The following is an 11,437-nucleotide window of genomic DNA, read 5'->3' as shown; positions in this document are numbered from 1 at the left end:
GAGGTGGAGGATCTATACAAATGTTACTGAGAAAACAGATGATCTGAGAAACAGCCAACACTTCCATCCACACACACAAGGGGAGGCTGTTGGAGGTAGAAATCGGAGGTTGGGCTCATTATAATGCATGGAATGGTGTCAACACATATCAGACATATAAGTGCAGCTTAATTTGTGTATTCCAAATTAAATATAACAGTGTGGTCTGGTGGTGTCTGCCTGGGTGTGTGTGCTGAGACTACGGGGTGTGTGTGTGTGTGTCTGTGTGAGTGAGTGAGGGTGAGGGTGAGGGTGAGGGTGAGGGTGAGGGTGAGAGTGAGAGTGAGTACGAGTACATGCCAACATCTATATATGTTTGCCGAGGGGGCTGAAGTATGGTGAGTCACTGGCAATTGTCTCCCTCAAGGCAGAGATTATCTAATTAAAAAAAAAAGAAGACTTTTCTCCGACTATCTGTGTATATTCTACTTCTAATATCTAGTATTCAACTTGTTCAAATGTCCCTGTTTAACGTTATATGAAGTTCTATCATGTATTTCCATTGTATCAGCATGTCGGCTGTCACTTTTGCTCTTGTTGGAGCTGTTTTGTGTGGTTCATGTTTGATTGAACCATTTCTCATTCAGCTTTGAGAAATGGTGAGACCAATATAAATCTGGACCAAACTGAAAAGAACAGTACAACATAAACAAATAAAATCAGGAGGAGACAGAGATAGGGACAGAGAGGGACAGAGAGTTACATAACTTGGTTATGTAGACCCATTTTTTTGACTGGGATGATGTTGTCCCATCAACTGTGTGTTTCCCTCTTAGCCGTTCAACTGTGTATATGTTTAAGTCTTGCCAGGCCTTAGTGTAGCATTCTGAGCAGTTTTGTTCCTCTCCATTTGCTCAGTTTGTGGCGGTAACCTGATCAACATAATATGTAATTGATTCCTATTCAAATGAGGGACCCCGAAAAGACAAGATTACATTCCCAAAAACGTATTATCATTGCACTCAATGAACTTACTTATTGAAGAACCTGTTGAAGACACCACTGCAGTACACAACACATTGTGATTTCTATGATTAATTCAAATATGCACACAGTGACTTTGGTGATAACACCAAACCTGTCAATAAAACTGACAGAACTCTGGCTGCCACAGATGCTGCACCCAGTGGGGTAGCCATGGCGACTCTGCTCACCCTGATAGGGTTGTCATGGTTACAGTACTCTGAACACTGCTGCAATGTTTACCTTTGCATCCTGTTTCACAAACTTTCAGAGCTGAAGTAACATTGTCTAATTTGTGTGTGCGTGTGCGTGCGTAGATGAAATGTGTCCCCATAGGCCTAACAAAAATAGATGTGCTCTCCTTTTATGAAAAGTATACTTTGTGTGTGTGTGTGTGTGTGTGTGTGTGTCTGTCTGTCTGTCTGTCTGTCTGTACTGTATGATGAACTCTTTTTAGCTTAAGTACACACAACAGAACTGATTACTGTTGATCAACCATTGTGAAACAGTTCTCTTCAATTCCCTTCACAGATTGTCCCCACACCCACACACACACACACACGTTGCCTGTTCTTCTTACACAAAACAACCATCTTACCTACCACCCACATAGTCATTATGGGTGACACTAGTGTCAAATATGAACACTTCCATCTAAGCTGATAATTGGGTTTCAGGGCTGTGACAGCACATTCATATTTTTGTTTGGCCTATGAGGAAAGACGCGACATTTCATCTTTGAACATTAATTGAGCAGCACTCAAACTAAACATTGTGATAGCTTAGAGGTTTATTATTAGCATTATTATTTATTTATTAATGTTGTCCACCAAGTAAATGTTTCATAGTCAGTAAAATATAAAACATTCATGAATGTTCACGTTTCTTCACGGATAGAAATGCGCTGTAATGAATCGGAACAGGCATAAAATAACTGTTGCACTTTCCCAGCGTGTTCCCTGCTGAGCTGATTCTGGGTCAGATGTTGTTGTCTCCCCCCCAACCCTCAATAAGGTTGTCGATAAAGTACTCAGATTCTAGATCGGCGCTTCACGCCATCTTCTGCCATCCGCTGCTCGATTGTTGATGTGCACACGTGTTACCGGGTTTGGAGATAGTAGGTAATGTAGTTTTATTTGTTGAATGCCGCAGTAAGTGTGTACGCTAGGTGAGAAGAAAGAGAACTACATATCCCAGAGGATTATGATAGGCTGAAAGGGTTGACAGCTACGAGGAGCCTTCGACAGAGAGGGATATGCGAAGTTGGTGGTGAAATCTACCGGGTAGGTAAGTAATGTCGAATTAGTTGAATAATAGTGGTGTTCTTCTTTATGGTAATATTATGTGCCTCTGTAAAATGTTAATATTGAACTGCAGGACGTGTGTGTTCACCAGCTTTTGAATGATGTAAACACGGCAACCCAACCCTCTTGCCCCTGTCCACTCTGCAGCTGCTAGACTCCGAAACAGTCTTCTCCCCGTCCCTCTCTCTTTTTGGTCAAATATTCTTTCCAGTTTTGCATGATTTAGGCCCAAGTTTACCCCCAATGACAACATTTAGCATAGAGACAGTAATGCGACTCGAAGTGCAACAACCACGGCTACATACACACAGCCTACACTACATTGAATGGGATACTAACATTGACCCCGTCCAGTTATACAGGCAGGACAATAGAACGCTAATATTTCATCTCAGGTGGTCAGTTGGTGGCACCGAAAGGTCTCGGCACTCTTGCTTTTCTTTTTGCCGTGACGGGGTGTAATCAGAAGCTACTAAAGAAATATCAATATAATTTGAGAGCACACAGACAGCTCCTTCATACTGCTAGTTGAGCTAAGACGTGCATATCAAGGAAATACATATGCATTCAGTTTCGAAAGTTTTACAGAGTTTATTTCCATTGAGAATGAAAGACACCGTCCATAAATACTTTAATTTAAAAGTATAGTCGTTTATCATACTGTAAGCAAGTGCTATTTTCTTCTACAAGTTCACGCTACTAACGTGATCTGAGCTATACCAACTCATTAAGCTTTCGCCAGTCGGAAACAACGATGAAGGCAAGGGGGTAGCTATAGCTTATTTCTACCTGTATCTAGCTCTGATCAAGTATGAACTTGAGGCCTTCTATGCTAATTCAGCTAGATACACAGAAGGACATGCTTGCTTGTTGCCATGACTTCAAATGGGACATATTTATCACTAAAGGAGCTTTTCCATTCCCTTGACTGACTCTGAGTCTAAACCTACTACTAATAGCAGATAACCAATATGCTATTAGGTACATTTGGAATTGAGTGGTGAAGCCTGTTTTGCTGTAGTTTTGCTGTATTTGCTGTGGTTATCCTGCCTTAAGCTCTGGGACCTAGTTTCTGTTGAAAGCTATCTGTTTGAAGCCAATTGCTGTCAATCTCCAGTGGGAGGGCCTGAAACTATTCTGCAAGGTACTTAACTCCTGCTCACCTTGGACCAGAACTAATACATTTTGAGTTGAGTGAAACCCTGCTAGTCATCAGCAATTACAGAATCTGCATTTCGATCTTGTCGGTCATAGAGCGACAGCCTCTGCGACAGCCTCCTGACACAAAGACGAAGGAGTCAATCTGTGGAGTCCATCGAGGAAGGCCAACTACTAATATTTTATTCTATTAGTTTATTTTTTCACTACATCTTGTATTGCCCACAAACCCTCTATACCGGCAAATATCACAATGCGCTTTCTCCTCATTCCTGTTATTTCATCCCTCAGGAGGACACATCGATGCTACACATCCCCTCGCAACCATTCCAATCTAATCTACCCACCATGCTCAACTGACCACGACCTCACTGTCTCGGGAGGACTTTGGAACTGCCAGTCAGCGGTCTGGAAACAGAGGCTATCTCAGTTTACACCTGCTTCATGTCCCTCCACTTCTTTGCCCTCACAGAGACATGGATTACACCGGAAAACACAGCTACTCCAGCAGCCCTGTCTGATGCCTACTCCTTTTCTCATTCCACTCGACTCTCAGGTCAGGGGGAGGCACATGACACCTCATCTCACCTAAGTGGTCACATAATGTCCTTCCCCTCACACCTGTCCATAGCCACCTCCGAATTCCATACTGTTTCTGTCACCTCCCCTGTCAAACTTCACATTGTCGTTATCTCGTCCACCAGGTCAGCTTGGCCACTTCTTAGATGAGATGGATGTCCTTCTCAGCTTCTTCTCTGAGGACGGTGCACTGCTCTCACTACTGGATGACACCCAGTCAGAGAAGCTTCACTCGTCTGTAGTACTTGACCTTCTCTCCTCCTTCGGCCTTATCCTGTCCCACTCTCCTCTGACTCATAATGCAGGCAATCAGCTCGATCTTGTCTTCACCAGATCCTCCCATACCTCCAACCTTAAAAAACCGGCCTCCCTGATGACCTAAAACCTTATCTCTCTCTCCTCCTCAATTACACCTCCTCTGCATCAGCTACTAAAGCTTCTTACTACCATTCCAAAATTCAATTCTGTGGCTCTGACCCAAGGAAACTGTTCTCCACATTTTCCTCACTCCTCACATTTTTTGTTATGCTTGTTATAAAGAGAAGTCTATAATGCATTGAAACAACATTAAACTAAGATAATACGAAGGTTATCATATTTTTAAAATCTTTATTAACAAAGAAAATGCTTCTTGATGACCTAATAGAGGCTCTCAGGGTTCTCCCCAGGATTTTTGAACAGCGTGGCACTGGATTGCATTACCAAAACGCAACTCACGTTTATTCATGTCAACATGTGCAAAAAAATACCCCTAAAGCACTGAATTCACTGCGGAATGTCATAACGTTTTAACTTTTGCTTTTGTTTTTAACAACAATGTTGTTGGTGATCAAAGATAGTTACTCTGTCATTACTAAATATATAGTTTAATTTTCCCAGTGGTGCCTGCAAGTTCTCAACGCCACTCTTACATTCTTTGAGGAGAGCCCTGATGTTCTCTCTCATTCCTCATTAGGATGGAGTTTCCAGAGGGCTTTAACCAGCTTGAGCTGCTCAAAACCCACGGACACCTGATCCCCCGGGGAGCACACAGCCTGTGGCCGGAGGAGGGGGAGGGACAGGAGGAGGAGAAGGAGGAGGAGGAGGAAGAAGAGGAGGAAGAGGAGCGCAGTGAGGAGTGGTGTCAACAGAAGGAGGAGAGACTCCAGGAGAGACCTCAGGAGCTCATGCTATGGGCGGCAGAGAACAACCGCGTGAGTGTGAACGCACAAACACACACTTGCTCACACACACACACACACACACACTCACATTGAGTGACTTGGCATTTGTAACAAAGCGCAAGGACGCATGATAAAAAGAGTCCAATCTCTGTAACACAGAAGAGGCTTCATGCATGTACAATAAGTCACACACACCATAGTTGTATGAATTACAGAAAGAAAAGTGGCTTGGACGAGCTTTTTTTGGCCTCCAACGGAAAGCAAACCTTGTTACGAAAATAAAAAAGTTGAAGCTTCCTCACAAGATTATCTATATGAATTTTGTAGGACAGCTCATCGTCCAACCGTATAGCTAGGTCTTTGTAGGATGACACCTTTTCAATGGATGTGCCCCCCCCTCACCTCTGGCAGAGAGCGAGCTGAATGTTTTTTTGTTTGTTTTTTTCTCTCCCCAAGACTAGTTTGAGACCATACAGGGAGGTCTGTAGAGACTAGTTTAAGACCATACAGGGAGGTCTGTAGAGACTAGTTTAAGACCATACAGGGAGGTCTGTAGAGACTAGTTTAAGACCATACAGGGAGGTCTGTAGAGACTAGTTTAAGACCATACAGGGAGGTCTGTAGAGACTAGTTTAAGACCATACAGGGAGGTCTGTAGATACCGAAAGGCAGTCTGGAGCTCTTCAGCTCTTCTCTCTGGTCAGACCCCCCCCTACTGGTCTGAAAGAACAACGTTTCACTAACTTAAGATGGGTCACGTTTGGTGCGCTCCAGAGTTCGGCTCAGTTTCATCCCAAGTCGCCAGTAATTGGTTTGCTCTGCTATGGAGGACCTCGGTGTCCAGTTCAACCGACAGGAGTGGAGGTAGTGCTGAGCCCATACATTCTGCTGTTGACAACCACTGACTTTTTGTGATCCAGCCTACTGCATCTAATATAGTATACTATAATATATACAATGTAATATATTATATAATGTACACCGTTTAGCAGATGATTTATTGATCCAAAGTGCCATACGGTACAGTGAGTGCATACATTTTTAAGCATAATGGTCCCAGTGAGAATAAACCTCCAACCTTCGTGAGCTATCAACATGTCACACGTGTGTGACCTTTAACCCTCTGCTAAGCAGCTCTGCAGGAAGGTGTGAATCAGACTGTGAGGCCCATTACAGCTGCAGTGCAGTCTATCCAAACCTCTCGTTATGTTCTTCGTATCCGCGTCAGGGTGTTAACCCTACGAGCGCCAGGTCCCCGACACCAATGTCAATGCAGCCAGAGAAAGGATTTTACCTTGAGTTATTTTTTATTAATTAAAAAAAAAAAAAAAAGTTTTAGTATGCATTGATCTCTCTCTCTGGTTTCTGGTTCTCCCCCCATCCATCTCTCAGTACAATTCAGTTGCTTTATTGGCATGACGATCATGCTGTATGTATTTCTCCCTCGTTTTCCTCTCCTTGCTGTAATCTGCACTGTTATGTAAGAAAACCTTCAGGCTACATCTTAATGGTCCCTCCAAAGACCTCTTCACCCCCACTTTGTTGTGAGTCACTTTGGATAAAGGCGTCTGCTAAATGCCATAAATGTCAAATGTAATTTTTTTTTGATGTAGTCGTTCAATTAGATAAATACCATGCAAAAACAATGCATTGGTTGTGTTTAGTCAGGACTTAAGAATTATTGGAATACCAGGTTTTGTATTTTGAAAGCATGCATATTGAATATAACATTCACAAATACAATAGATTTTACTGTACATAGACTGTAAAAAAAAAAAAAAAACACAGCACAATAATAAATGTTCTTTTAGATTGATGAGGTACAAGTAAGAGCAGAAAGCATGTGTGTTTTGTAAAAGTCTAAAATAAAAAGATCCACTTAATACCTTAAGACTCGCGGTCTGATATGCACCTTTACACAGTTGCAGCGGGGCTGGGCTAGACCTTTGGCTGGGGGATCAGATGGCATTGGTGCTCGTAGTGTTAATCTATGATAATGAATGCTGAACACAGTAAACAGCAAGATAAATAATGAGCTACCATGAGACACACACTGGGGCGCCACAGAAGCTTGGAGGTAAAAATAGTTGTTTTTCTGTGGTGCTGCTCAGCCCCTGGCCTCACACAAGCCCCTGGCCTAGTTATGAGTGAAAGGGCCTTTACTACATATTAATTAGCAATTCTTGGCTGTTTAGAAAAGGTTGTTGTGAAGAAGCAGTCTTGACATCTCATTCATCTGATGAAAATTACTTGGGTTAGATGCAGTGGAGGCTGTTGGAAGTAAAAATTGGAGGACAGGCTCATTGTAATGCATGGAATGGAATCAAACCTACCTGTTTGATTACATTGCAAGCATTACAGTGAGCCCAGTGTGTGTGTGCGCGTGCGCGTGGCTGATTGTCTTAGTTATTACTATGATTAATGAGCTGTAAGGAGATAATTACAGCGACTTCATTTGAATGTGTCACCGTTTTGCATGCTGATTTACTGATTGATTTATTAAGAACACAGCTGTGTGTGTGCGCGTGTGTGCGCCTGTGTGTGTGTGCGTGCCTGTATGTGTGTGTGTGTGTGCGTGTGTCAGCCAGTGTGCGTACGCCTGCATGTGGCATGTGAGTCTGTGTCTATCAGAAGTTGCTGGTGCCCTCCGCAGGCCCAGACTTGTTGAGCTGAAACTAAGGCAAGAGAGGGAGGGAAAGAAAAAAAGATGGAATCCCCTACAGCCTCCCTTTGTTCCTGCTGTCAGAAGTGTTCAGGAATAGCTTAAATCTCTCTCTCTCTGAGTCTGCCTGTTAAAAACTGATTGATGGTTTCAGAGTTGGAACCTTCTGTTTTGCTTCCCCATGCGCCATTTGGCCGTGTTCAGGGACTCACTCTCTCTCTCTCTCTCTGCGCTCACTTTCTCTCTCTCTCTCTCTCAGTTGTCGACGGTCCAGAGGCTGTTGTCAGCCGACCCCTCATTGGTCCGTTGCCGCGATGACGACGGTTACACCCCGCTGCATCGCGCGGCGTATGGCGGCCATGTCTCCATGGCGACACTCCTCCTGGCGGCGGGGGCGGAGCTTAACCCTCGCACGACGGATGGCTGGACGCCCCTGCACAGCGCCTGTCGATGGGGCCGTGTTGGCACGGTGACCCTGCTGCTCCGGCGGCCGGGGGTGGAGCTGAACGCACAGACCAATGGAGGGCTCACGCCGCTCCACCTGGCCGCCGCCCACACAGGCCCCCTGCCGCTGGACTCTGCCCACATGCTGGAGCTTCTCCTCTCACAGCGTCAGCTGAAGGCAGGGCTGCGCAGCCGCAACGGGGAGACAGCCGGCGAGGTCGCCCGGCGCAGCGGGCCGCATCACTTCCTGTTTGAGATGGTGGAGGACTGTAATGGTGTGCTGCCACCCTGCTGAACTCTTCTCCTCTCCCTTTCCTCCCTCCGTCCCTCCCACCTCTCCCCTCCCCTCTCCATGCCTGAACATCTCCTCCCCTCCCCTCCCCTCCCCTGCCCACTCAGCAACTTCCCCTCCATGCCTGATCTCTGAAGAACCCTGTGATGATGTCTACCTGTTCTCATGGAAGCTCTAGAGCCACTGTGCCGCCTATGTGGGTAGTCATATACTGATAACACACACACACCAAGGTTTACGTTAGCCGGTAATAGCCGGCTTTTAACCGATAGGCCGAAAGGAAAAAAAGGAAAGAGACCCGAACCCCAATGGACCCATGGATAGTCAGACCCAAACCCCAACGGACTCATGGATAGTCAGACCCGAACCCCAACGGGACTCATGGATAGTCAGACCCGAACCCCAACGGGACTCATGGATAGTCAGACCCAAACCCCAACGGGACTCATGGATAGTCAGACCCAAACCCCAACGGACCCATGGATAGTCAGACCCGAGTGTAGCCCCGATAATTTAGCCAGTATAGACCTACGTTTTGGTGAACAGACCTTCTTGCTCTCGTGTTAACATGAGCTCCGATGATGAGGTAGTCTTGTCATTTTAATTTCAGTCAGGACACTTACTGTCATTGCATGATAACGGTGATGCATTTTAGCTTGCTGTAATTGGATTGCTCCACTCTTTAAGAGCCCCCTGCCGGGAGTTAAACTACCACAACATGCAAGGGAGCCAATGACCAATCAAAGCCCCCCATAGGTGGCTGCATACAGTTAAGAGCGACTGAGTGGGTGGAGGCTCGGGATGGTGGGTGGGTTCACCACACAACACCTGCACAACACAAGTGGGTTCACCACACAACACCTGCTCAACACCTATATTATAATAATAATATATGCCATTTAGCTGACGCTTTTATCCAAAGCGACTCACAACACAACACCTGCACAACACAAGTGGGTTCACCACACAACACCTGCTCAACACCTATATTATAATAATAATATATGCCATTTAGCTGACGCTTTTATCCAAAGCGACTCACAACACAACACCTGCACAACACAAGTGGGTTCTCACCACACAACTCTCCTAGCCATTACGAACATTTTACAACTGTTGATTGCAAGGAGGAGCATACGCTCATCTGCTTTGAGTCCTCTGTCGCTTGAACATGTGGTGATGTTTTTGCATGCCTGTGAACTGAACGCTATGCTTAATTTAGCCAAACTTCCTGCTTTGTGCTGTAATCAAGGCCTCCGTAAAAGAGGCGCTTTGAACAAATATTCTTTGAAATATGTTTTTTTTTAAATGTTTGATGTATGACATATAATGTGAAACATCTTCTGTCATTTCTGTGGGAAATGGAGAAAAAGAAATTGCCAAAATGCTGTTCTCACCCTCCTCCATCTTGCATTATATTGCTCTCTCTCTCTCTCTTTGATACAGGCTACTAAGAACTGTACATGTACCGTGATCAGAGCTGTTTATCGGGTCAAGGCGTGAAAATGGAACGACAGGCTGCAGTGTTTTGCTTTTCAATCAAACATGTCATGTTGGTATAATAACATCACTTGACTTCATTAACTGTAAAGTTGTAATAAAATGGATATGCATATGGATGTCTGGTAAATGTAAAAGTTGCAAAACTCAGATGCATAGACCCACAGAGTTTTGTTCTCCCTGGTCCCTACTGATTAGGGACCAGGGAGTCTGCACTTTAAGCCCATATTAATTATATAACTGTAACTTGAATATGTTTTGGTAAACAGCTAAAACAACAAAAATTTGTCCGAATATATATCGACCTAACTGTACATGGTCCCAGCAGGAATCAACCCCACAACCTTAGCGTTGTAAACGCCTGCTTTACCAACTGACCCACAGAGGACCACAAAAGGTTAGAGCCTCCTTTCAAAGGCTACTTTCTATACCCACCCCTGTCAGTTGTGTCTCACCGTGATAGAGTGTTTTTCAAGGCTTCTTCTGTTTGTCGTAATACTACGCTGCAGATACACTCCAACTATGCGCTCTAACGCCGGAAATGTATATACGCCTTTGAAGGTATATAATAAATAGGTAGTGTTTTTTATGGAGTGTTTTGCACAATTTTCCTGAGGGCCAGGAAAAAACGTGGGCCGCCCAAACTTATTACTTATCAATACATCGCAATAAAGTCAACTAGAACACAGCTGTGTGTGTGTGTGTGTGAAAAGTAAAGCAAATAAGCTCAACTAACTGTACACAATACATTTAAAATGCAAAAATGTCGTCAACAAATCACTCTAAGTTGAATTGAGTCCATCTTAATGCAAAGATAATAGTTCATGTAATTTTGGAATTAATTTCTTTGTTTTTTTATAGGAAACCACAGTTTCTTTTGGTGTGTGTGTGTGTGTGTGTGTGTGTGTGTGTGTGTGTGTGTGTGTGTGTGTGTGTGTGTGTGTGTGTGTGTGTGTGTGTGTGTGTGTGTGTGTGTGTGTGTGTGTGTGTGTGTGTGTGTGTGTGTGTGTGTGTGTATGTGTGTGTGTGTCTGTTAAGCCGATTCCATTGTGAATTAGTTCTATGAGTCTCAACACCGTTACAAACCAATCCAGCGTCATGTAGGATTTACAAACAGTCGACCTCAGCCCGGCTTAGGATTTTCAACCGTACTAAACAGTCGACCTCAGCCCGGCTTAGGATTTTCAACCGTACAAAACAGTCGACCTCAGCCCGGCTTAGGATTTTCAACCGTACAAAACAGTCGACCTCAGCCCGGCTTAGGATTTTCAACCGTACAAAACAGTCGACCTCAGCCCGGCTTAGGATTTTCAACCGTACTAAACAGTCGACC

General features: G+C 44.4%; 1 protein-coding gene across 4 annotated transcripts; it reads left to right on the top strand.

The window, feature by feature from the left end:
- The first annotated feature begins 2,216 nt into the window (after nucleotides 1-2,216).
- ankrd49 (ankyrin repeat domain 49) lies at nucleotides 2,217-10,763 on the top strand. Of its 4 annotated transcripts, none has more exons than XR_014554862.1 (4): nucleotides 2,220-2,289; nucleotides 4,999-5,236; nucleotides 8,128-9,408; nucleotides 10,051-10,763. XR_014554862.1 is itself a non-coding variant. In XM_083693384.1 (4 exons), the coding sequence occupies exons 3-4, from the start codon at nucleotides 5,000-5,002 to the stop codon at nucleotides 8,605-8,607; spliced, it is 717 nt and encodes a 238-aa protein (XP_083549510.1). In that variant the 5' UTR covers nucleotides 2,251-2,289; nucleotides 3,756-4,020; nucleotide 4,999; the 3' UTR covers nucleotides 8,608-10,763. The 4 variants fall into 4 exon arrangements, 3 of the variants coding, with proteins under 3 accessions (XP_083549511.1, XP_083549509.1, XP_083549510.1); XM_083693384.1 differs by adding an exon at nucleotides 3,756-4,020 and having other exon boundaries at nucleotides 2,251-2,289; nucleotides 8,128-10,763; XM_083693385.1 differs by having other exon boundaries at nucleotides 2,217-2,285; nucleotides 8,128-10,763.
- The last annotated feature ends 674 nt before the right edge of the window (nucleotides 10,764-11,437 follow it).

This window comes from Argentina silus (genome assembly GCF_951799395.1).
Source record: "Argentina silus genome assembly, chromosome: 21".
Lineage (NCBI taxonomy): Eukaryota > Metazoa > Chordata > Actinopteri > Argentiniformes > Argentinidae > Argentina > Argentina silus.
The sequence above is the reverse complement of the archived record's forward strand: the minus strand, read 5'-3'. Positions and strand labels throughout refer to the sequence as shown.

Bases quoted from the DNA above. Each gene is read 5' to 3' on its own strand.
- ankrd49 (XM_083693385.1), top strand. From the start codon at position 5,000: ATGGAGTTTCCAGAGGGCTTTAACCAGCTTGAGCTGCTCAAAACCCAC. The intron at 5,237-8,127 runs GTGAGTGTGAAC...TCTCTCTCTCAG, and splicing joins GGGCGGCAGAGAACAACCGC to TTGTCGACGGTCCAGAGGCT.